Source organism: Rana temporaria, chromosome 3 (genome assembly GCF_905171775.1).
Source record: "Rana temporaria chromosome 3, aRanTem1.1, whole genome shotgun sequence".
In the NCBI taxonomy this organism is placed as follows: Eukaryota; Metazoa; Chordata; class Amphibia; order Anura; family Ranidae; genus Rana; species Rana temporaria.
In genome coordinates, this window is record NC_053491.1 from 354,511,055 (window position 1) to 354,537,436 (window position 26,382).

Here is a 26,382-nt window from a genome sequence, read left to right on the forward strand (position 1 = left end):
CGAGAATTCCAGTTTGTAACCTTGTGAAATGATGTTCTTCACGAAAGGACTTGTGGATATTTGACTCCACTGAGGGAGAAAGGATGACAGTCTTCCCCCTACTGGAGTAGTTACGTCATTTGTCTTTAGGGGTTTGATCTGGAGGAGATCTGAAGAGAACCCCACCTCTTCCCCTACCCTTTTGAGGAATCCAACGTTTTTTGTTGACATCTTCTCTATTTTTGTAGGGTTGTTGAACAGCACGAAAATTCTTTTTAAACGTCTGTTTCTTCTTGGCTGCGAAAGCCTTCTTTTTATCGGCCGTTCTATCTAAGACTGTTTCCAGGTCTGGCCCAAAAAGAAAATCCCCTGAAAAAGGGATGCCACAAAGTTTAATCTTTGAGGCTGTATCCCCTGACCACGTTTTTAGCCAGACTGCACGCCTAGCTGAATTGACAAGTGCTAAGGATCTGGCTGCCATTTTAATTGATTCGGCTGATGCATCAGCCATGTATTTAATTGCATTAAGGATTAGAGGAAAGGAGTCTAAAAGGTCTTTCCTATGGGTGCCTGCTTCAATGTGGCCCTTCAGTTTCTCTACCCAGCATTCCAGGTTTCTTGCTACCACCGTGGAAGCCATGGCTGGTTTAAGGCTGGCGGATGCGGAGTCCCAAGCTTTTTTAAGGAGAGCATCTGCTCTTTTGTCCATCGCATCTTTCAAGACCCCCATGTCTTCAAAGGCCAGATCTGTCCTTCTAGAAACCTGTGAAAAGGCAGCATCCACTCTGGGTTTCTTATTCCAAACCTCAGTTTCTTTGTTTTCAAAGGGAAATCTTCTCTTAAGAGATTTAGGAAGGAAGGGACCTTTTTCCGGGTCTTTCCATTCTTTCTTAACTGTGTCAGATAACACTTTATGAACAGGAAAAACTCTATGTTTGGAGTCATCCATACCCTGGTACATTTTATCATGGACTGATAGTTGTACTCTTTCCTCCTGAATGTCAAGGGTAGTGTAGATTGCACCTAAAAGTTCATCCACATCCTCCAGGGATAATTTATATTTAGAGGTTCTGCCTGCATCCTCTTCTTCCTCTTCCTCAGAGTCTACAAGTGAGGGAAGAGTACTTGTCCCCTCATCCCCAGAGTCCACCACTACCGGCCTGGAGGTGGAAGCTCTTGGGCTTGCTGGTGGTTGCTGGGGCTCAGTATGGACCGCACTCTGTACTAGCATGGATTTCACTGAACTAAGTGAGTCCGAGAGTTCCTTGACAGATGAAAATAATTCTTTAATTTGTTGAGAAGATTCCTCTTCAACTAGGTCTTTAATACATGATCTACACATGGCTTTCTGCCAAGAGTCTCTCAAAGGGTTTTTACAGGAAGGACATTTCCTTTGGCTTGGTGGATTTGCTGGTTTAGATTTACTAGCAGTTTTCTCCTGAAACGAGAAATTAAACTGACTTAAATCAAAGCTCTATTAGCTAAGCAAGGGAAACCACCACCGTGCTAATACCACCACCAGAGTGAAAAAATGTCCCCTTTAAGAAGAAAGATAGAACATAGCAACCACCAGAGTTTCTGCTAGATGGCCCAGCATAGGCTTCCATCAGAGCAGAGCAGGCTCCCATAAGGAGGAAAACAACCAAACACAATAGTAAGCCCATAAGGATAAGAATAAAGGCACCATTGTACCCCTCTTACCTGGGCCTGACCGGTGCTGGCGGCGCCTGCATCCGCCATCGCTGTAACTCTTTCCTCCATTGCAGAGAGACAGCTGTAGAGGAAAACGCTGGGCTTTTGAATTTCCCGGGCTCCGCGTCATCAATAGGAGCCGGAAACGGAAGCGCCGGTCAGAGAACCCGCCCTCCAGTCCCTGCGTTCCAGGCGCCAGGAGCCACGGGCGCCACGCCTCCACAGGAAACGCCGCGTCGCCGGCGTGACGTCACCCGCCAGACCGGGACCCGGAACCGACATGCAGGACATGTTTCTTGAAAGAAACGGTACCTGCCCGACCACCGGGGTCAAAACCTGCGGACTCCGGGCACCAGACGCAGCGTCCCCTATGGATCCTAAAGCTCCCGTGAGCAGGCGAGACCAGAGGACTCTGGAGCATCCCCCCTTAAAGGTACAGCGGAGGAGCTGGGATGGTTCAGTCACCACCTTACAAAAAAGGTAAAACAATGAGGGAAAAGCCTGTCTCCAGCCTTGGAGAGAACGCAGCTCCCTGGCTCCAACCTGATGCTTCCACCATGGCGGAGGAAACACAATAACTGAAGCCATGGTGGAAGAGGAGGGATTTAAAGCCTGTGGGTGTTTCCTACAGAAGAGGCGGAGCTGCGCTCTCTCCAAGGTTGTCCTGAAAGGCGATTTGAGAAAATGTCAATAAATCCAAAAAAGAAAAAGAAAAGGACAACTGCATAGTAAACAACTATGCTGTATGTACTAGCGGGGAGGAAAGGAGAAAGTACAAGTTAGTGTGTCTTGTTTAACATGTTTACTTTCCGCTGTGAATTGTAGGACTAGAGAGAAGAAAGTGGGCAGCTTGAATTAATATAAAAAATGATGTCAGTGCAGAAGAAGACAGATGATGCCTGAGGATAAGCTGCACTGGAGTCAGGAGATAATTCCCATTGTTGTGAGTAGGGTAATTGGTTCTCTATCCTACAGAACATGCTACCATTTTCTCATGATCTAATGAAGAAATAGAGCAGATGAAGAATAGAAGAGCAGTTCAAGTTTTTTTTTGTAGCAAACGCATTATTGAATCCCAGTAGACAAAATTTAGATGCATCTGTAATTTGACCTAAATAAGCGTGACATGTTAGGTATCTATTTACTCGGCGTAACATCATCTTTCACATTATACAAAAAAATTGGGCTACCTTTACCGTTTTGTTATTTCTTAATTCCTGAAACCGTTTTTTCCCAAAAAAAAGGCGTTTGAAAAATTATTGCGCAATTACTGTGCAAGAAAAAAAGTTGCAATGACTGCCATTGTATTCCCTAGGGTGTCTGCTAAAAAAAAATATATAATGTTTGGGGGTTCTGATTAATTTTCTAGCAAAAAAAATTCGATTTTTACATGAAGGAGAGAAGTGCCAAAATAGGCCCAGTTGTAAAGTGGTTAAAGCGGTGGTTCCCCCTTAAAAACAACTTTTTTTTATTCCACTGCCCCCCCACATTCCATCACGATTAAGGCTATTATTTTTTTTTTCCTGCTGTACATACCTTATTACAGCATCTTCACCCGTGCATCCGGGTTGCGAGTCCCGCGGGAGTGGGCGTTCCTCACATGTGTTTGATTGACATTTTGCCCAAAAACGAGTTCCCCCCCCCGTCGCGTAAGCCGCGTCACGATTGGCGGAAGGAGCCGAACGGCGATGCGCATGCGCAGTATAGTGCCGACTCGCGGTTCGGCTCCTTTCGCCAACCGTGACGCGGCTTACGCGACAGGGGGGAGAGCGTTTTTGGGCAAAACGTCAATCAAACACATGTGAGGAACGCCCACTCCCGCGGGACTCGCAACCCGGATGCACGGGTGAAGATGCTGTAATAAGGTATGTACAGCAGGAAAAAAAAAATAATAGCCTTAATCGTGATGGAATGTGGGGGGGCAGTGGAATAAAAAAATGTTGTTTTTAAGGGGGAACCACCGCTTTAATTGCCCCTAAGGCAGCTTTAATAGCCTAACAATTCTTAACCAACTGTTGAGTTACAATAGATTTTAATAATCTTGTACCGGTTTTTCCTTCCTCATCATAATTGTCCAGGTCATATTCTGCAAGCTCATCATTTTTCAGAATGGATATGCTTTCCTCCTGATTCTCATCTGGTTGGGAGGACTCGTCCTCATCTTCAGGTTTCTCTGCATTCTCGATGGTATCTTCTGCTTCCTCACCAGCTTCATCTTCGTTATCCTCAAGTTCTCTGGAGGGGGAAAAAAAAAAGAAAGAAACTGATGTAATTAACGGATACCCTCCTTAAAGCTAAAAATGAGCCCTTGCAGTGGTACAAGGGTTAAATACTGGTTTACTCTAGAGCAGAGGTCTCCAAACTATGTCCCTCCAGTTGTTCAGGAACTACAATTCCTACCATGCCTAGTCATATCTGTGAATGTCAGAGTTTTACAAAGCTTCATGGGACATGTAGTTCCACAACAGCTGGAAGGCTGTAGTTTGGAGACCCCTGCTCTAGAGGTGTAATACCGTACTGCTTGATCGAACAGGCTCTCCATCCTTGCAACTGTTCTAGCACTGCCGCCTCCTTAAGGTGCTTCCCGTCCTGGTTTTGCATGCTCACCTCCTCACAGCACAGAGCTTCTCAAAAACATAAAACGTAACATAATTTCATCACCAACCCCCCCCCCCCCCCCCAACAGTCTGTTACAACATAACATTTTTGTTTTTTACAAGATTACTTTTATTTGCACTTCTCAATTCCTCACCTAGGCGAGGATTGCATGCCTTCAGAGCATCCCCTCGCAGCATCCTGAGATACATATTACACATCCCAGGACCATTCTCCTTGCAGGCCATGATCTTGCGCATGCGCATTAGGGTGCTTTTGCTTTAAATGGTCAGAAAATGATAGCCGACATCCCGATACAAGATGTTGGCATGAAGGATCAGAAGCCCTGCATGGAAGACAATGCTGGACTTCATGGCCTGGTAAGTGTTTCTTAAAAGTCAGCAGAGGCAGCAATTGTCGCTGCTGACGTTTTGTTATCACCGGGTGAAGTTCCTCTTTAATATTGCTCCTGCAATAGCCTCAAACTTCCTTTTTGGTGAGCAACCCACTAAAGACAAGGACAGTCCATCTCCAGCAGTCAGGTATCCTGGGTTCCAATTAGAAAGAAGCAAAGCGCAGGTTCACTTTAAATCAGCACGGTTCCCAACCTTGGATTTAGGTACTCCCACAGATTTGTGCCAGGATGTAATGGTGTACAGTAGCAGTTGAGCAGCCTTCACAGTGCCATCCACTTCCATGGTGCAGGTGGTCAGTGTCATTGGTCGCTGTGGGCCCTCCCTGTCGTAATGAATGAAGCTGTGCAACCCAGCTGCTTATTATTTTGCATTACAATGGGGGCAGAACATGTCTGTGGTGCTTACCATTAGCAAGGAAGCACGGGGAGCCACTTGGATAGTTAAATAGAGTAAAACATGATGGGGTAGACAATAATAGCAGGGCCACCCTTCTATGGGGACTAGGTGAGTTAAAAAAGAACTGTATCCTGGTTTGGCATGAGCTGAACTGGGGTGAGCGTAGATGGTTGGTGCAAGGTAAGTAGTGCTGTGTGGAATGCTGGAGGAGCACTCTGGAGGGGAAAATGTGTTGAAGGAAGGCAGCAAAGGCTTATGTGGGGCTTCTCCTCCCACCATAGCCTGCAGCACCACAGCAGCCTGAGAGCCATAGGACCATAAGACAAATGGCCAATCTGTTTATACATTAGGCTAAGGCATTTAACAGAACCTCACACAAGTAAGCGTGAACCATATCTGAATTACATTTAGTTTGCTAAAGCACTATATAATAAAGAATTGCGATTTCTTCTAAAAAAAAAAATGATACATTTTGCATCTTAGTGCTTCTGTTCTCCTTAAGCCACTTTCCGTCTACATACACTCACTCTGGCATTGGGTGCTCATTATTGCTCTGGACCGGTTTGCTAACAATGGTAGGGGGCAAGAGGGGAGGGCACTATCAGGTAGTCTGTTTTGGGGTCCCATGTTTTCTAATGGTGGTCCTGGTTCTGTATATAGGTCCTTACAATTGTCCTGCCTGGCGACAATGTGCAGGAGTCAGAGCTCCTCAGAAGCTGAGCCTGGAAGCTGTCTGTTGATTTGTGGTCAGTCAGAAGGCTTAGAAGGGGAAGCACTGTGACTGAGTAGCAATTCCTCAAGCTGCAAGTCTGGCTGAGGATTTCCTGCCCACCGGACTTGAAGTGGGGTTCCACCCCAAAATGGAACGTCCGCTGTCCGGATTCCTCCCCCCCCCCTCCGGTGTCACATTTGGCACCTTTCAGGGGGGAGCAGATACCTGTATAATACTGGTATTTTCTCCAACTTATGGCGAAATATCGCCACAGTCTCCGCTGCGATCTACACCATGTCTGGCCCCTCCGCTCTCTTCTGGGAGACATACAGGTCACAGAAGACAGCAGGGACCACTCAGAACGTGCATTGTGACTCGCGCATGCGCAGTAGGGAACCAGGCGGTGAAGACACACGGCTTCACTTCCCGATTCCCTTACTTAAAGGGGTTTTAAAGGTTTGTTTTTTATTTTCTAAATAGGTTACTTTAAGCTAGTGCATTGTTGTTCACTTACCTTTTCCTTCCATTTCCCTTCTAAATGTTTTTTTCTTTGTCTGAATTTCTCACTTCCTGTTTCTCCTCAGTAAACTTGCCACCATCATCCAAGCTGTTCTGGATGGGGGTTAGTCAGCCAGAACAGCTTACTGAACAGCTTACTGAGGAGGAACAGGAAGTGAGAAATTCAGACAAAGAAAAAAACATTTAGAAGGGAAATTGAAGGAAAAGGTAAGTGAACCAACAATGCACTAGCTTAAAGGAACTTATTTATAAAATAAAAAATTAACCTTTACAACCCCTTTAAGATACCGGCGCCTCCACCCAGAGCCGAGGGACAGGTCTGCTTCGGGTGAGGACAATCACGGGCACCCTGGACAGGTCCTTCTTTTAAAAGTCGGCAGCTGCAATATTTGTAGCTGCTGTCGTTTAAATAATATTTTAGGCGGAACTCCGCTTTAAGGAGAGCAGACAGCTGATGTCTACTTCCACATCCCAGGCTCCAGGTGACTGGTGGTGAGTATATGAATTACTTACTACTCCACTGTAATTAGGGAATATTTCAGTGGGAACCAATATGAGGTAAAAGCTAGACAGCCAGATAGGAAGGACTTTTACATGGACAGGGCCCTAAAATGACTTTCTCAAAAGGAAATACTGATCAGTACAGATGTCAGTGTGCTTTAGTCCATTCAACACTCTGGCGCAGTGCGCTCAAGGCACCGCTATTAGCCCTGGCCCTGTTCTGCCCAAAAAAATGCCACCTTAGCAGTTTGTTACTTACTCCAACTGTTCTTTAGCTTCTGTTATAAGTTTATTCAGCTCCTCTTGACTCAATTGAACCTACAGAACACAAGCAAAAGACATCATTACAATGACATCCCAGTCACTACATTCTCTTATACATGCTAACACACACATACAGGGGTTGGACAAAAATATGGGAACACTACAGGATTTGCAGGTGTGAAAGTGACGATAAGTTTCATCTTGAAATTGATGCAACATTCCTTTACTTCAGCTGTATGATGAGGACAAAGAGCTAACCGGTAGGAAGCCTCATTTTCATCATTCACTGCATGCGCGGTTGTAATACGGAGTCATGTCAGAGCTTATTGAGCTTCAAAGAGGGCAAATTGTCGGCGTCCGCTTAGTTGGAGCCTCTGTGACTGAATTTGCGGAGGTACAGAATGATGACATATACAATTTCAGGGAAAACGTCATCTGATAAACATAAGTGCGGTCAACATGGTCAACTTACCGAAAGAGACAAAAGAACATTGCGCAGGAAAAAAAACTTTGCGGAGGAAACTCCATAAGCAAAACATTTATGTGCGCGCTGCCATTGCCAAACCACTCGTAAGCTTTATACTGTTCCCAATCACCGACGCGTTTACATGTGGTGAACACTGTTCAAAGCTTCCGACAAGGGCTGTCGTTAAAGCATGGTGGTGGTGCAATCATGGTTTGGGAAGCCATATCTTGGTATTCTGCAGGCCCCAATATGACCTTAGAAGGTAAAGTCATTGCCAGCGAATATGTACAAATTTTGTCTGACCACATGCACCCCACGGTGCAGACATTGTTTCCCAAACATAGTGCCATTTCCCAAAGACCATAATATTCCAATTCACACAGCTGGTGTCAAATCATGGTTTGACTAGCATGCAGATGAAGTCTCACATCTTCCCTGGGCGCCACAGTAGAGCCACTATGGTAAGTTTTTCTCTGCATGCTCGTCATACCACGATTTGACAACACCAGCTGCCACACTACATTCTTTATTTCATAGAATTGTCCATCTTATACAGTGGGGTTTAACCACTTCAGCCCTGGAAGGATTTGCACAGGCCATTTTTTGCGATACGGCACTGCGTCGCTTTAACTGCCAATTGCACAGTCATGCGACCCTGTACCCAAACAAAATTTACGTCCTTTTTCTCCCACAATTAGAGCTTTCTTTTGGAGCTATTTGATCACCTTTTTATTTTTTGCACTATAAACAAAGAGCGACATTTTTTTGCTATAATACATATCCAAAAAAATATCAGTTTAGGCCGATATATATTCTTCTACATATTTTTGGTAAAAGAAAAAAAAAAAATTGCAATAAGCCTATACTGATTGGTTTGCGCAAAAGATATAGGGCCGGATTCACAAAGAGTTACGCCGGCGTATCAGTAGATACGCCAACGTAACTCGCAATATAAGCCCGTCGTAAGTTTAAGTGTATGCTCAAACTGAGATACACTTAAACCTAGCTAAGATACGACGGCCTGCGCCGTCGTATCTTAGGGTGCAATTTTTCCGCTGGCCGCTAGGTGGCGCTTCCGTTGATTTTGGCGTAGAATATCTTAATGACTAGATCCGCCGATTCACGAACGTACGCTTGCCTGTCGCAGTAAAGATACGCCGTTTCCGTAAGAGATACGCCGCGTAAAGATAAAGCTGCCCCCCTAGGTGGCGTAGCCAATGTTAAGTATGGCCGTCGTTCCCGCGTCAAAATTTGAAAATTTTACGTTGTTTGCGCAAGTCGTCCGTGAATGGGGCTGGATGTAATTTACGTTCACGTCGAATACGTCCAATACGTCCTTGCGGATATGTACACGGACGGCGCATGCGCCGTTCGTAAAAAACGTCAATCACGTCGGGTCACCAATAATTTACATAAAACTCGCCCCCTCATCCTCATTTGAATTAGGCGCGCTTACGCCGGCCCCATTTACGCTACGCCGCCGTAACTTAGGAGGCAAGTACTTTGTGAATACAGCACTTGTCTCTCTGACTTACGGCGGCGTAGCGTAAATACGATACGCTACGTCGCCGCAAAAATGCACGGATCTACGTGAATCCAGGCCATAGCGTCTACAAAATAGGGGAAAGATTTATGTCATTTTTATTATTTTTTACTAGTGGTGATCTGCGGTTTTTAGCGGTATTGCGACAGACAGATCAGACATTTTTCACACATTTTTAAGACCATTGACATTTATACTGCTATAAAAATGCAATGATTACTGTGTAAATAGCACTGGTAGGGAAGGGGTTAACACTAGGGGGTGATTAAGGGGTTAAATGTGTGTTCCCTTAGTGCAGGGGTAGGCAACCTTAGCACTTGTGTTGAAACTACAAATCCCATCATGCCTCTGCCTCTAGGAGTCATGCCTGTGATTGTCAGGGTCTTGCAATGTCTCAAGTGTCTTGTAGTTTCAAAACAGCTGGAGAGCCGAGGTTGCCTACCCCTGCCTTAGTGTGTTCTAACTGTGGGGGGGATAGGACTGAGTAGGAGAGGAGACATTTCGCTGTTCCTACTTAGTAGGAACTATGACATGTCTCCTCTCCTCAGACAACACAGGGATTTGTGTGCTTACACACACAAATCCCTGTGCTGGCACTTATGCACGTGATCACCAGCCACGTGCAGCAGGCGCGCGCCCTCTGGCGGCTGTTAAAGGAACCTTACAGGGCAGGGGTGCCATTCTGCCCCTGTATATGTAGGCGAGCCGGTCGGTAACAGGTTAAAAAATGCCAGCTGTTGAAAACATGCAGTCCTTTTGCACACAAAATCCCATTCAGGGAGGGTTTCCATCTACTTTAAAGAAGAACTCGGTGCCTGCTATGGCTGGTGGATGATTTGGCCCTACAGCTATACAGACCTTAGCTATTTTTCCATGTTAAGAAATGCATAGTTCTGTCCTGGAAGAGTTCTACTCCTCCATCGGTAGAGTCCTGGAAAGCTTCAGTGAATAGAGCCCTACTCTTCTATAAAGCCACATATTTAAACAGGTGGGCACTTCTCAAATTTGATAGGCTCTGAGTAGGGATGAGCTCCGGCGTGTTCGCACAGTACACGTGCAGAGCCCGCCAGGAAGTTTGCATGGCGTTGCGCTAACCACAGGCAGGGAGACATTTCCCGAGCTCTGCAGCCGAGCATCGGGACAACGTCTCCCTGCCTGTGATTAGCACAGTGCCGTGCAGACTTCCTGGCGGGCTCTGCACGTGGACTGTGCGAACACGCCGGAGCTCATCCCTAGCTCTGAGGTGGATGGATGGCCTCACCTCTCACTGTAATGGGTTTGTGTACAATCTTTGTTAATGTTACCAGCGCTGTTCCATGAGATTTTCTAACATGTACCTCATCACCTCTGACAGGGTGAGTAGGTGGTCTTTCTGCAAAAGTGAACGGTAAGTAAGGATGAGCTCCAGCGTGTTTGCATACCCCACGTGCAGAGCCCGCCAAGAAGTCGGCACTGCGCTAATCACAGTCAGTAAGACATTTCCCGATCTCTGCAGTCGCGCATCGGGACAATGTCTCACTGCCTATAATTAGAGCAGTGCCGGGCTCTGCACGTGGGGTGTGCGAACACGCCGGAGCTCATCCTTAATGGTGAGTAGTGATGCGCTCCGGTGTGTTCGCACACTCCAAGCGCAGAGCCCGCCAGGAAGTCGGCACTGCGCTAATCACAGGCAGTGAGACATTCCCCGATCTCTGCAGCCGAGAATCGGGACAATGTTTCCCTGCCTGTGATTAGCGCAGCGCCGTGCCGACTTCCTGGTGGGGTCTGCACGTGGGGTGTGCGAACACACCGGAGCTCATCCCTAATGGTGAGTAAGGATGAGCTCCGGCGTGTTCGCATAGAACACGTGCGGAGCCCGTCAGGAAGTGAGCACGGCGCTGTGCTAATCACAGCCAGGGAGACATTGTCCCGATGCTCGGCTGCAGGGATCGTGAAATGTCTCCCTGGCTGTTATTAGCGCAGCGCCGTGCACACTTCCTGGCGGGCTCTGCACGTGTTCTATGCGAACAAGCCAGAGCTCATCCTTAATGGTGAGATACACGAAATGTATCTTCTGGAGAGTGTGGGTAATTCTTTGCATGGATCTTCATATTTTGTTTGATTTTTTTTTTTTGGGGGGGGGGGGGGGGTGTGGGTCAGGTTGTACATGTAAAATACAATGCACTTATTTTTAAGTGTTAACGGTTTGTTTTTTGGGATGGCCCATCGTATTGTGGTGGGCGGTTCTTGAACGTTTTTTTTGTACACTATATGCATTTTTGAAAACACTAAAAATCATTTTAAAAAAAAATAAAAAAAAGTTACAGTTTCATGAGTCAAATAAATATAATGTAGAAACAAATGTGTCTCAGTTTATGAAGCCAGAAAATAATGTGCATGCCCCGCATTAATGGGGAAGCATGGGATTGTGATTGTGTGCAGGAAGCGATGTACATCACCATATGGGGAACAATCCTGCACTGTTCTAGAATAGGTATGCACTTTACACCACATAACTAAATCACTCTCCCTAGGACCAATAAGGCTGCCTGTGTTTCAGTAGGACAACACAGACTCCTTGGGGAGACCTGGTCTATGGATATTAATAATTAAGCAATGCCCCCACCTTATCGGGCACCTCCTTAGCGATCCCCCGCTGTACCCAGGACACACAGGTGATTTGACAGCTCATGATGTACACCGGGCACCGATCACACACTTCCTCCTAACAATGGCAGCTCCCTGTCGTCACACGTGGGTTCCTGTGTGATGCTGCTTCCGGTCACATGACCAGAGGGAGGGTGTGTGTTGGCAGCTGTGTACAGAGCAGTAACTGGTTGTGTACTAGCCAAGTGTGTCTGAATAGCAATTCTTTTTTCCTATAGTTTGGCCTGAGCTCTCTCTGTATTGACATTTTTTAGCAGGACATGCCGCGATGCCCCTTACCATCTTTTGTGTGGCCCTAGGGGTCCCTGCAGACACTAGTCTTACCTATTACCTGTTATAACAGTGCTTTCCAGCAGTCTTGTGTACTACGCCTCCCGTGTCTCCTGAAGTATGTCACAGTATCCAATAACTCCTAGCATGCTCACCATCTCATGCACCATACCAGCACTCTCTGACCATCTCTTGTACTATGTCTGCACTCTGGCCATTTCTTGTATCATGTCTGCACTCTGACCATCTCTTGTATCATGTCTGCAGTCTGACCATCTCTTGTATCATGTCTGCAGTCTCTGACCATCTCTTTTATCATGTCTGCAGTCTCTGACCATCTCTTGTATCATGTCTGCAGTCTCTGACCATCTCTTGTATCATGTCTGCAGTCTATGACCATCTCTTGTATCATGTCTGCAGTCTATGACCATCTCTTGTATCATGTCTGCACTCTGGCCATTTCTTGTATCATGTCTGCACTCTGACCATCTCTTGTATCATGTCTGCACTCTCTGACCATCTCTTGTATCATGTCTGCAGTCTATGACCATCTCTCGTATCATGTCTGCAGTCTATGACCATCTCTCGTATCATGTCTGCACTCTCTGACCATCTCTTGTATCATGTCTGCACTCTCTGACCATCTCTTGTATCATGTCTGCACTCTCTGACCATCTCTTGTATCATGTCTGCAGTCTATGACCATCTCTCGTATCATGTCTGCACTCTCTGACCATCTCTTGTATCATGTCTGCAGTCTATGACCATCTCTCGTATCATGTCTGCAGTCTCTGACCATCTCTTGTATCATGTCTGCAGTCTATGACCATCTCTCGTATCATGTCTGCACTCTCAGGACAGACCCCCCTCCTTGTCGGGAGAGCAGCTAATCGGCTCTCCTCTACTCACGTCTGTGAGACGTGGTGAGGAAATGCCAATCAACGGCTCTTCCTGTTTACATTGTGAACAGCCGTGATTGGACACGGCTGATCACGTGGTAAAGAGCCTCCGTCGGAGGCTCTTTACCGAGATCGGTGTAGTGGTGTGTCAGACTGACACACTGCACCCCTGATCGCTGCGATGCGCTCCCCCACGGGCGGCGCAGCGGCTGTTATCCTGCTGGACATCATATGATGTCTGTCAGGATAACTGAACCACTGTTCCGGTCGTAAATATAAACTGCTAAATACCTTTTCTACTCACCAGTATATAGCAATCTTGGCTGAGCACTGGTTAAAGCTTGTAGGAGGAGTTTTCATTCTCCTCTGACTGTTCTATGAGGCTGCAGGACCCCTGACTTCTGTCTGGACAGTGCTGATTGGTCCTGTGCTGATCACATGCACTTTCCCATGAAAAAAAGGGGAGGATCAAAGAAAACAGCCTTTTTACACAATGCAGAGGATTACTCTGCATTGAAATTTCAATGACACGTGGCCACTCATTAAAATTAAAAGAAAAGAGGTTTAACCTTAGACTACATACGAGGATTCTTTACTGTAAGAGCGGCAAGGATGTGGAATTCCCTTCCACAGGCGGTGGTCTTAGCGGGGGGCATCAATGATTTCCAGAAACTATTAGATAAGCACCTGAACGACAACAACATACAGGGATATACAATGTAACACTGACATATAATCACACACATAGGTTGGACTTGATGGACTTTTTTCAAACCCACCTACTATGTAACTATGTACTTTTTGGGCTTGTTTAATTATACGAATGGCATCAGTCAGGGCCGGATTCCTGACCAGGCCTCGGGGCGGTAGTGGGTGCAGGGGTGGCACTGGCTGCAGCGATCCTCTCCCTCTGTCCTCCGGCGCTCGGATGTCACGGAGCTGGGTCTGTGTGTGCAAGGTCCCGCCCCTCTAGACCATCTTGTGTGATAGAAGATTGAATCAGTGTTTCGTCTATCACACAAGCTGGTCTAGGGGGCGGGACCTTGCACACACAGACCCAGCTCCGTGACATCCGAGCACCGGAGGATAGAGGGAGGGGAGCACTGCTTGTTATCCAGGAAATGGTGAGGCTGCAATCAGTGGGCACAGAGGCTGCATTCATGGGCAAAGAGGCTACAATTAGTGGGCAGAGAGGCAGCATTCATGGGCACAGAGGCTGCAATTAGTGGGCAGAGGCTGCATTCATGGGCACAGAGCTTTTTACTGTACGGTCGCACATCTTTTATCGAACAAGCACGCCCCAAAACCCGCCGAGAATCGTACGAGAAAGACTGAACAGTTTAGCTTTACTTGCCATTGATTTAGAACTTTTAAATACTTCGTCCTACGAAGATATTATCGACGAGTTTGCCAAAAGAAAAGTTAGAACCAAAAATGTTTAGGGAGTTTCTCACTGCAATAATCTTTAACCACTTGCCGCCCGCCAATGACAAATTGACGGCGGCAAAGTGGTTGTAGAATCCTGACTCATATGACGTCCTCAGGATTCTGAGCTGCTGCGCGCCCCCGGGGGCGCGCATGGCGGCGATCGTTGTTGCAGGGTGTCAGTCTGACACCCGCAACACCGATCAAGGTAAAGAGTCTCTCACGGAGACTCTTTACCACGTGATCAGCCGTGTCCAATCACGGCTGATCACGATGTAAACAGGAAAAGCCGGTAATCGGCTTTTTCTCACTCGCGTCTGTCAGATGCGAGTAGAGGAGAGCCGATCAGCTGCTCCTGTGACAGGGGGGGCTTGTGCTGATCGATTATCAGCACAGCCCCCCCGAGAATGCCCACTGGACCACCAGGGATGCCCACTGGACCACCAAGGATTAAAAAAATAAAGGTATGCCACCCTAGACCACCAGGGATGAGGACACAAAAAATGGATGCCAATCAGTGCCGCAATGGATGCCAATCAGTGCCCACAATGGGCATCACTGATTGGCAGGCATTGTTTGGCACTGATTGGCATCCATTAGTAAAACACATACAATAGTGCCCATCCGTGCCACCTATCAGTGCCTATCCGTGCCCAGCCGTGCCGCCTATCCAAGCCCATCCATGCCACCTATCCGTGCCGCCTATCAGTGCCCATCCGTGCCGCCCATCAGTGCCGCATATTAGTGCCAATCAATGCCACCTCATCGGTGCCCATCAGTGCCGCCTTATCAGTGCCCATCAGTGAAGGAGAAAACGTACTTATTTACAATGTTTTATAATAGAAACAAAAAAAAACTTTTTTTTTTTCTAAATTTTCGGTAATTTTTTTTTTGCAGAAAATAAAATCGCAGAGGTGATCAAATACCACCAAAAGAAAGCTCTATTTGTGGGTACAAAATGATAACATTTAGTTTGGGTACAGTGTAGCATGACCGCGCAATTGTCATTCAAAGTGCAACAGCACTGAAAGCTAAAAATTGGTCTGGGCAGGAAGGGGGGAAAGTGCCCTTAATGGAAGTGGTTAAAAGGCATTTTCTGCATTACAGAGTATTTTCAGCCAGTTATTTTCAGTGTTCTCGTGTGTGGAGATATGTTTTTAATTGATCTATTGTAGCAGTCATCGATAAAGGACGAGAATGGTGGGGTGTGTGTGTGTGTGTGTGTGTGTGTGGTCCCGCGATCGCTCCCCGGAGCTGAAGAACGAGGAGAGGCGCGAGTAAACACGGCTTCCCCGTGCTTCACTGTGGCGGCTGCATTGATCGTGTCATCCCATTTATAGGGAGACACAATCTATGACGTCACTCCTACAGCCACAGTTGTAAACACACACTAGGTGAAACATAACTCCTTCAGCGCCCCCTGTGGTTAACTCCCAAACTGCAACTGTCATTTCCACAATAAACAATGCATTTTAAATGCATTTTTTGCTGTGAAAATTACAATGGTTCCAAAAATGTGTCAAAATTGTCCGAAGTGTCTGCCATAATGTCGCAGTCACGAAAAAAATCGCTGATCGCCGCCATTAGTAGTAACAAATGTTTTTTTATAAAAATGCAATAAAACGATCCCCTATTTTGTAAACGCTATAAATTTTGCGCAAACCAACCGTTAAACGCTTATTGCGATTTTTTTTACCAAAAATATGTAGAAGAATACGTATCGGCCTAAACTGAGGAAAAAAACAATTTTTTTTATATATTTTTGGGGAATATTTATTATAGCAAAAAGTAAAAAATATTGCATTTTTTTCAAAATTGTCGCTCTATTTTTGTTTATAGCGCAAAAAATAAAAACCACAGAGGTGATAAAATACCACCAAAAGAAAGCTCTATTTGTGGGAAAAAAAGGACGCCAATTTTGTTTGGGAGCCACGTCGCACGACTGCGCAATTGTCAGTTAAAGCGACGCAGTGCCGAATCGCAAAAAGGGGCCTGGTCCTTTACCTGCATTTTGGTCCGGGGCTTAAGTGGTTAAAGCAGTATTCATTTCAAATGGAAAAGGAAAAATTACAACATAAACAATGGTTGCACAAAAACATACTACATATAATAAAAACCCAATCCACCTCTCAACTCCACATAATGTAAACATTGTATAGACCCACACATTGTGGGTGTAAGTAGATAAAAAGCAAAATAAAAAACGCTTTCCTAGGTGAGAAGAAACAAAAAGTGGGGCTTATTGTACGGTCTTAGGCCTCATTCACACTACGACCGTTCGGGTCCGTCTGTCACGGACCTGAACGGCCACTCATCATCGCTATGGAGCGTCGGATGTCAGCGGAGACATGTCCGCTGACATCTGACTCGATCCGATTAGCTAAAAACAGACGTATGGGGGCCACGTCCCCATCCATCCATGCGGATCGGATCGGGTAAGATCTGATGAAAACGGACATGCTGTCCGATTTCATGAGATCGCTCCATAGGAGGACAGCGGTGCCCGACAAGCCCCTCCCCACTCAGTGAGCAGAGAGGAGCTTGTCATCCGTCGGCTCAGCGGAGATCTGCGGACTGATCTCCCACTGAGCTGACAGGAGCAGGCGGACTCCGTAACGACGGAGTCCGCCTGTGTGAATAAGGTCTTAAGGTAGACCTGCGGAAGACCAGCGTTGATATCAAATGAGGTAAAATGAAGAATGCAGGAATGGCTCTATCTAGGGGTCAATGCCCACACTTCTCCACGAATGTGCTGCGATAGATGGATAAATTCCAGCTGTGGAATTTACCGCCTCTAGTGGTCCAGAGGAGGTAAATTCCCGGTAAAGATAGTCAGTTCGTGTTTTTTGTTTGACGTGTTATAGGGCTGGGGAGGACACACGGCAGTAAAGTTTATTATAAGCTTAGCCTCTGAAGCAGCCGGCGGTGATCGGCAAAACCGGTCAGGCACGCACACCCATCCACCTCCTCAATCTATAGAGAATTCATGGTGGGCACCGGCCCAAGTAGGGCTAGGTGCCACGGACTGCCTGAGGTAATGGGACAGTCCAGGAAAGGGTTAAATGTCTCTCCCCTTTAGTTCCCCCCCTTCCTTTCTCCCTCCCTCCCTCTGGGAGGGTGGGTTTTACAAGGCAGACAGGACCAATTAAACAAGAACGAGGGGGTGGGTTTTGGGGAGCATGTGACCAAGGCTTTAAGGGGGGATTTCCCTCCCACCTTCTTCCTCTTACCTGCAGCAGCCCCCAGCAAGTGAGATTACCTACCTTCCTTGGCTGTGTCATGGCTGAAGATCTGCTGGGTTTGATCCGGGAGCGGGTGCGGTCCGATGGAGGCTTCCTGGCTCGCATCACCGCCGACCTGGGGATGCCTGGACCGTCCCCCTCGCCGTGCCCGACTGCGGATGATCAGGTAAGGGGTCGGCGGGCTCCTCGCAGGGCCACCCGACCGCCTGTGAGGCTGAGTCCCAGTCCCCCCAAGGCTTTACAGCGGCGCAGAGGCACCGCTGTACCTGATTTGGGAAAAACGGGTGGAGAGGGCGTGGCCTCCGCCCGAGGGGGCGTGGCCTGCGCGCGGCGCCGCCGTAGCCCCGCCCCCTTCCTCTTCTGATCCTCGGGTGCCTGCACAAAGTGTGTGCCTGTCCCCCTCCCTGTTTTCCATCATGGGCAATGCTGTGGTGAGTGGTTCCAGCTCCTCGAGTAGTGAGGAGGCTGGCTTAGTTGCTGACCCCCCCTCCACCCCTGCTGCTGCAGTTGTCCCCTCCACTGCAGCTCTTCCCTCCACTGATTTAGCAGTGGATGTGCTGTCCCATCCTGGCCATGTGCTCACAACCCCCCCTCAGGCACCTTCAGCTGCAGGCCCAGATCCGGACAGTGCCTCCCTCTCCTCGGCTGAACACCCCCCCCCCCCCCCCCCCCCCCCCCCCCCCCCCCCGTTCCGCGAGTCACAGGAGCGATCGGTCCCGTAGACGGGAGATGCGGTCACACTCCAGATCCTCGTCGCGCAGCTCTGGGCGGCACGGCCGGTACAGCAGAAGCCGTCGCCACGGATTCCCCAGGCGTCACAGCAGGTACTGCCGGAGATCCAGATCCTCCCGGTGGGGGTCACCATCCTGATCTGGTGGTTCCTCCAGGAGCCGATCGAGGGACCGCGAGGGCAGGCTTAGGTCTAGACAGGGTTCATCGAGGCGCTCCAGGCGGCCTTCTCACGCGGACCAGCCGTCCGGCGTGCCAGCATCCTCTGTGGCTCCCGTGGCCACGACGGTTTTGGTGGCTCCCTCTTCAGTTCCGGCTTTCCTTCCGCCCGTTCCCGCATCCGATTCTTCGGTGGTGTCAGCTGCCATACCTCCAGTGGTCCCTCCTCCTCCTCCATCTTCGGCAGTTAACGGTGAGTTTGACTTCGCAGGGATCTGGGGGGCCGGGGGTGGGGCGCATGCTTTGGTACCGGCTTTAAGGACTTTATTGACGCAGCTGGAGCCCGGCTCCCAGGGGGTGGTTTCGCCTCCTTCGGGTAAACGGCCCCCGTCTCCGCCAAGGGCCAGTGTGCACAAGGAGGCCTTTTTCTGTGGGATTAGCCCGCTAGGGGCGCACGTTAGTGAAGACATCAAACAAAAGATATGGGAGAATAAGTACATAGATATATGGTCTTTGGTTTCAGCTGATCAGCACACCATTGATAGGGAGCGCAAGCCATATACTGACAAGTCATTCGAGCGTAGACCCCGGGTGGCCAGGACGATAGGTAACTGGCTGCAGGCTTTCGCTGTGCTGGGGGGTATTATGGGGGAAAAACACCCCGAACGCTGTTCGGAGCTCTTCATTTATTTGGACTCAGTATACAATGCCTACAAGTCACATGGCGGCAGCGCCTGGTGGAAATATGACGAAGAGTTCAGAAGGCGCTTGGCGTTACAACCCGAGGTGGGATGGGGCTGCAAAGCGACGGATGTCTGGCTGCGGCTTATGATGGCGCAGAGACAGACTCCCTTTCTTGGCGGGGCCGCTGCCTCCTCAGCAAACCAGCAGGGCGCAGCGGCCACAAAGAGACCCGGAACGTGCTGGCTCTTTAATGAGGGTCATTGCAAGTTCTACGGCTTGTGCAAGTTTAAGCACGAGTGTTCCTCTTGCGGTGGTGCCCACGGAGCAGCTCGCTGCCCCCGCGGAGCAAAACCGGCGCAAAGGGTTGCAGGGCCTGTTGAAGGGAAAGACGCCGGTGAGCGTGGAAGAGATGCTCCCCTGGCTAGACCGTTACCCCAATAGATCCGAGGCAGAATTGTTGCGCATCGGTTTTTTTGTATGGTTTTCTTATCCCCTTCATTCCCTCAGATTCACACCAACTGTCTGGCAATTTGATATCGGCTACTCTTTACCCGGATGCTCTGCGGGACAAGGTTAGTAAGGAGGTCAATTTGGGTCGCATTGAGGGTCCATTTTTATCCCCGCCGTTTCCTAATCTGAGGGTTTCTCCCTTGGGAGTGGTACCCAAGAAGGAGAGCGGTAAGTTTCGGTTAATCCACCATTTATCTTATCCCAGGGGTTCATCGGTTAACGACGGCATCTCTAAAGAGGAGGCGTCTGTTTCCTATGTCTCCTTTGATAAGGCTGTATTGTTGGTCCGACGGGCTGGCATAGGTGCCCTGATGGCTAAAACTGACATTGAATCTGCTTTCAGGTTGCTGCCGGTGCACCCGGATTGTTACCACCTTCTGGGTTGCTGCGTGGATGGCCTCTTCTATTATGACACTTGTTTGCCTGTGGGCTGTTCCATATCGTGCCACTACTTCGAAATGTTCAGTTCATTTTTGGAATGGGTGGTGCGATGTGCAACGGGTTGTAGATCCATCATTCACTATCTGCATGACTTCCTGATCGTTGCCCCGGCCGAATCCTCTCAGTGTCGTTTTCTACTTGACTCTTTCTGTGCTTTGATGAGCCGGTTTGGGGTTCCGCTTTCCGCTGAAAAAACGGAGGGCCCAGCCACCAGGCTGTCTTTTCTGGGCATTGAAATCGATTCCCTCGAGATGGTCTTTAGGTTACCGGCGGACAAGCTCGAGAAGCTATTGGGTTTGATTAACGTGTTTTGCACGGTTAAAAAAGTTACTCTGCGCCAATTGCAGTCGCTGTTGGGCCTCCTCGTCTTTGCATGCCGTATCATGCCAATGGGTCGGGTTTTTTCGCGTCGGCTGTCTCTGGCCACCAGGGGTGCCAAGAGGCCGGAGCATCACATACGACTGACTTCTTCACTAAGAGCGGACCTGTCAGTGTGGCGGCGTTTTTTGGGCACATACAACGGGTGCACATGCTTCCTGTCGGACGAAGTAGGCAATCAGGAATTGTCTCTTTTCACCGATGCGGCTGGTTCGGTTGGGTACAGCGCTATTCTCGGGTCAAGTTGGAGCGCAGAGTCGTGGCCTTTAGAGTGGCAGGAGCAGGGTTTATGTCGCAACCTGACTCTCCTTGAGCTTTTTCCCATCGTGGTGGCGGTTGAACTTTGGGGGGAGCAGCTCAGGGACAAGAAGGTCTGCTTCTGGACCGACAATAGCAGTGTAGTGCATTGCATCAATGGTCTGTCTTCCTCTTTGCTGCCGGTTTTGGCCCTGCTCCGTCACCTGGTACTCAGGTGTCTGGAATATAATATCTGGTTCAGGTCTCGTCATGTTCCCGGTGTAGATAACGTTATCGCTGACTTACTGTCTCGTTTTCGTTTCCAGGAGTTTCGGAATGTTTGCCCGGGGGCGGATCAGGACGGTCTGCCTTGCCCGAGATCCCTGTGGACCCTGGTGTCGGGAATTTGATGCCCCTCATTGCTGCTTCGGTGACTCCGGCTACCTGGTCCAATCATGGTAAGGCATGGAATGCCTGGTCGGGGGTGGCGGGTGACAGGGACGTGGCTTCCTGTGGGAGGGTCCGTTTTCAGGTACGGTGGATTGTCTCTTGTGTTTGGAGCTTTCTGGATGTTCCGCTGCGGTGGCTCAACGCCGCATGGGGGGAGTTGGTTCAAGGATAAAAAAAAAAAAAAAAAAAAAAAAAAAATTTCACCTAAAGCTTCGCGGTTGACAGGATTGCACAAAACATTTCAGTGTCTTGCAAGCTTTAAAGGGTTGGCGGAAGGTGCACGGGAAAAGGGACGGTAGGCGTCCAATTTCCTTTGCCTTGCTGAATTCTCTTGTCGGGGCAACGTTTACGGTATGTTCCTCTCCTTACGAGGGGCTCCTTTTTCTACGGCGTTTTGCTTGGCTTTTTTCGGAGCGTTACGGGTAAGCGAACTGGTGGCGTCCTCGGCTACTGGTCCCGGGGCCTTTTTAGGGATGACGTCCTACTGTCTAACGGGGTGGTACAAGTCCGGGGAGAAAGTCCAAAACAGACCAGCTTGGGAAAGGTTCTTGGCTACGCCTTGGGGCGGTGGGGGGGACGCTCTGTCCAGTTGCCATGGTAACGGAGTTCCTGAAGGTGAGTCCTGTTGGGAAAAAATTTTTTGGTGCATGCTTCTGGGGCCCCCCCCCCCTTTACGCGGCACCAGTTCAGTGCGGTTTTCAAACGCTGCCTTGTGGCTGCGGGGTTTTCAGCGAGCGATTTTGGCACACGTTCGTTCAGAATTGGCGCGGCTCCGGATTGGGATGGGTGACATTCAAAGAATTGGTAGGTGGAAGTCGGGGTGCTATGCAGGCTATGTTCGCCCGGAATTGTTGTTATAATGTTTTTTCCCCTTTTTCAGGTCCTGGTGCGCCGGTGGTGCACATTCTGGGCCATTCTTATATCCATCGGGCCACGCAGAGGGCCATTTGTCGGCCGGGCGGCAGGTCCCTGGGATTTCCGGTGCAGGTTCATTGGAGAGGTATTGGGGGTCTCCCCTGGTCGCGGATACTGATGGAAGCAATTCAAATTGGCGGCGTGTCTCGGACGCCGGTGGTGTTGGTTATCCATGCAGGGGGGAACGACATTCGCTCCCTGCGGGTTCCGGAAATCATTACCCTGATGAGAATGGATTTGGAACGGATGGTTTTTCTTTTTTCAGAAATGATGTTGGTCTGGTCTGAAATTATCCCTCGGGTCACCTGGCAGGAGGATAGGGATGCGGCAGCAATTGAGAGGGCTCGTAGGACAATTAACGCACGCATGTCCCGGTACGTCAGGGCCAGATCAGGGGTAGTGGTGAGGCACAGGCAGCTGGAAGGGGACAACAGGCGGCTCATGGGTCAGGATGGAGTCCATCTTAACGATATCGGGCTCGATATCTTTTTGTCTGGTCTTCAGGACGGCATAGAACAGGCCCTTTATATTTTGGTTGGGGGTCGGAGCCCAGTTTGAGGGGCTGTGCTCCTCCTGTGGCGGTAATAATAATAAAGGAAAAGGGGGAAGGCTTTTATGCCCGTCGGTTTAGGCCGGCGGCTGGCTGGTTGCTTCCCCCCCCCCTTGGTAATTTACCATAAGATGGTATTAAGGTTAAACAGATGTTGTTTATGTTTTAACAAATAAAGCTGTGGCCGACCCCTACGTCCATTCAAGGATAATATGTGTGGAGTTTTTATTTATGGAAAGGGGGGAGACTAGGACATAGATATGGGTAAGTGGTTGGTTCAGGTAGTCTGGTGGGCACCGGCCCAAGTAGGGCTAGGTGCCACGGACTGCCTGAGGTAATGGGACAGTCCAGGAAAGGGTTAAATGTCTCTCCCCTTTAGTTCCCCCCCTTCCTTTCTCCCTCCCTCCCTCTGGGAGGGTGGGTTTTACAAGGCAGACAGGACCAATTAAACAAGAACGAGGGGGTGGGTTTTGGGGAGCATGTGACCAAGGCTTTAAGGGGGGATTTCCCTCCCACCTTCTTCCTCTTACCTGCAGCAGCCCCCAGCAAGTGAGATTCCCGCCCTCCCTCCCCTGGTTTTTTCCCGTTTTATCCAACAGCTTAGGTGGTTTAAAAAAAAAAAAAAAACAAAGGAAATAAAAGGATATATATTGTTAAAAAAAAAAAAAAAAAAAAATATGGAAATGTGCGAGTAACAAATGTTACGGTGGTGTTATGACGGTGGTTATCCCGTACGGTTTACATTTTATGGCTTTGGTTTTACAGGCCTTGTTATCGTGTCTAAGTGAGATATTTATTGTTAAGTCACAGCTGGCGGTAATAATAATAAAGGAAAAGGGGGAAGGCTTTTATGCCCGTCGGTTTAGGCCGGCGGCTGGCTGGTTGCTTCCCCCCCCCTTGGTAATTTACCATAAGATGGTATTAAGGTTAAACAGATGTTGTTTATGTTTTAACAAATAAAGCTGTGGCCGACCCCTACGTCCATTCAAGGATAATATGTGTGGAGTTTTTATTTATGGAAAGGGGGGAGACTAGGACATAGATATGGGTAAGTGGTTGGTTCAGGTAGTCTGCTAAAGATAGGATTAAATGCTGGATGACCAGTTTATGGACTAAAAGATTTTTTAACCTATCAAGACAACTGATAAGTATACTCTTTCCACAATATGTGACTGTTGAACCATAGGGGAGGCTTTCACATGCAACTATATACATGTACATTTCAATAACAGAAGGTTCCATACAGTGCATATGGACAGGATACCAGTTATCTACTTAACAGCCGCATTAAAGATGTTGAAAAGGTTATTTTTTTGTTTTGTTTTTTCTAAATAGGTTCCTTTAAGCTAGTGCATTGTTGGTTCACTTACCTTTTCCTTTGATTTCCCTTCGAAATGTTTTTTTTCTTTGTCTGAATTTCTCACTTCCTGTTTCTCCTCAGTAAGCTTGCCCTCATGTTCTGGCTGGGGGTTAGTCAGCCAGAACAGCTTACTGAGGAGTAACAGCAGTGGGGTTGCGTCCATAGAGGGCGCCGGAGCGCCGCCCCCTCTCGCTCGCACCGCCACTGAACAATACAGTACATAGATTCATGCATTGCATGAATCTATGTATTGTCGCCCCTGCCGCCGACTATTCAGATGGCCGGCCCCCTGGTGAACGCCGGCCATCTGAATAACGGCAGCTGGTTGGCTGTGGAAGTGCCTATCAGAGCCAGCGGCTCTGATAGGCTTTCCGATTTTTGCTGATTTTCCCTCAGGCTGTAATCGGCTTCCAAATACTTATCCAAGGGATGCATGGGGGGTGCGTTCCTTGGATAAGACTGACAGGGGTCTCAGCCAATCAGGTTACCGGTAACCTGATTGGCTGAAGCGTCATCGAGGGCAGGAGAAGAGGCTGACCCCAGAAAGGTAAGTGCCAGGCAGGGGGGGGGGGGGGCAGCATTTTACAGGGCACAGCGGCGACAATTAAAGGGCACATCAGCGACAATTGGCACAGCCGCGACAATTGGCAAAGTGGCGACAATTGGCACAGTGGCGACAATTAAAGGGCACAGTGGCTGCATTTGATGGCATGGCACATTGGTGACAATTGATGGCACAGTAGCTGCATTTGATGGCATGGCACAGTGACAACAATTGATGGGCACAGTGGCTGCGTTTGATGGCATGGCACAGTGGCTGCGTTTGATGGCATGGCACAGTGGTGACAATTGATGGCACAGTGGCTGCATTTGATGGCATGGCACAGTGGTGACAATTGATGGCACAGTGGCTGCGTTTGATGGCATGGTACAGTGGCTGCGTTTGATGGCATGGCACAGTGGTGACAATTGATGGCACAGTGGCTGCGTTTGATGGCATGGCACAGTGGCTGCGTTTGATGGCATGGCACAGTGGTGACAATTGATGGCACAGTGGCTACGTTTGATGGCATGGCACAGTGGCTGCGTTTGATGGCATGGCACAGTGGTGACAATTGATGGCACAGTGGCTGCGTTTGATGGCATGGCACAGTGGTGACAATTGATGGCACAGTGGCTGTGTTTGATGGCATGGCACAGTGGTGACAATTGATGGCACAGTGGCTGCGTTTGATGGGCACAGTGGCTGCGTTTGATGGGCACAGTGAGGCTACAATTGTTTTTTTTTATTTATTTTTTTGTTTGTTTGTGCCCCCCCAAAAATTTGGAGAACCAGCCGCCACTGAGTAACAGGAAGTGAGAAATTCAGAAAAAAGATCACAGGACCTGAAGAACGGGGAGAGGTGTGTGTAAACACACCTTCCCCGTTCTTCACAGTGGCAATGTCACTGATCATCTGTTCCCTGATATAGGGAAAGGCGATCAGTGATGTCACACGTCCAGCCCCGCCCCCTACAGTTAGAAACACATATAAGGTCACACATAACCGCTACAGCGCCCCCTAGTGGTTAACTCCTAAACTGCAATTGTCATTTTCACAGTAAACAATGCATTTTATAGCTCTTTTTGCTGTGAAAATGACAATGGTCCCAAAAATGTGTCAAAATTGTCCGATGTGTCCGCCATAATGCCGCAGTCACGAAAAAAAATCGCTGATCGACGCCATAAGTAGTAAAAAAAAAATTATTAATAAATATGCCATAAAACTATCCCCTATTTTGTAAACGCTATAAATTTTGCGCAAACCAATCGTTAAACGCTTATTGCGATTTTTTTTAACCAAAAATAGGTAGAAGAATACATATCGGCCTAAACTGAGAAAAAAAAATGTATATCTTTTTTGGGGGTACGCAAAAGAAAACTCATTTTGGCGAAAGCAAAAACACTTGACAAAAGCGATTGTTAACATGTGCAAACCAAACCGAAACATGCCAAATGTTCCACAAGCTCTTTTGCCAAGTTTCATTGCACGTAGAGAAGCCCATTAAAATAAATGGGTTGCCTTATGAGTGTCACAAAAAAATAGTTTGAATGTGGCCTAAAAGTGAAGTTGGTGTTTTACACCTTCCTCAAACTGGACCTGGATTACAAGAACATTGAGCCTAGGTTCACACTGCTGCAAATTCAAAATTCGAAATCGCGGTAAAATCGCGCATTTTACCGCGATTTCGCGGCCACGATTTTGCCGCGATTTCGGCCGCAATTTAATGTAAATCGCGGCCCGAAATCGCAAAAAGTAGTACAGGAACTACTTTTTGAAATCGCAGATGCGGCGTCGCACTGATTAGGACAGTGCCATTGCCGACAATTGCCAGCAAATGCCGCCGATTTGAGATGCGATTTG

At 48.3% G+C, this 26,382-nt stretch overlaps 1 protein-coding gene across 1 annotated transcript in view; it reads right to left on the reverse strand.

Moving 5' to 3' along the window:
- The window catches only part of PWP1 (PWP1 homolog, endonuclein), an 89,354-nt gene extending 77,507 nt beyond the window's left edge, over positions 1–11,847 (reverse strand). The window contains exons 1-3 of the mRNA XM_040345195.1: positions 11,689–11,847; positions 7,070–7,128; positions 3,719–3,906 (exon numbers count right to left, since the gene is read on the reverse strand). Of these exons, the coding sequence (XP_040201129.1) occupies positions 3,719–3,906; positions 7,070–7,128; positions 11,689–11,754 (313 nt within the window). The 5' untranslated portion in view covers positions 11,755–11,847. The remainder of the gene's footprint in view (positions 1–3,718; positions 3,907–7,069; positions 7,129–11,688) is intronic.
- Between the last annotated feature and the right edge of the window lie 14,535 nt (positions 11,848–26,382).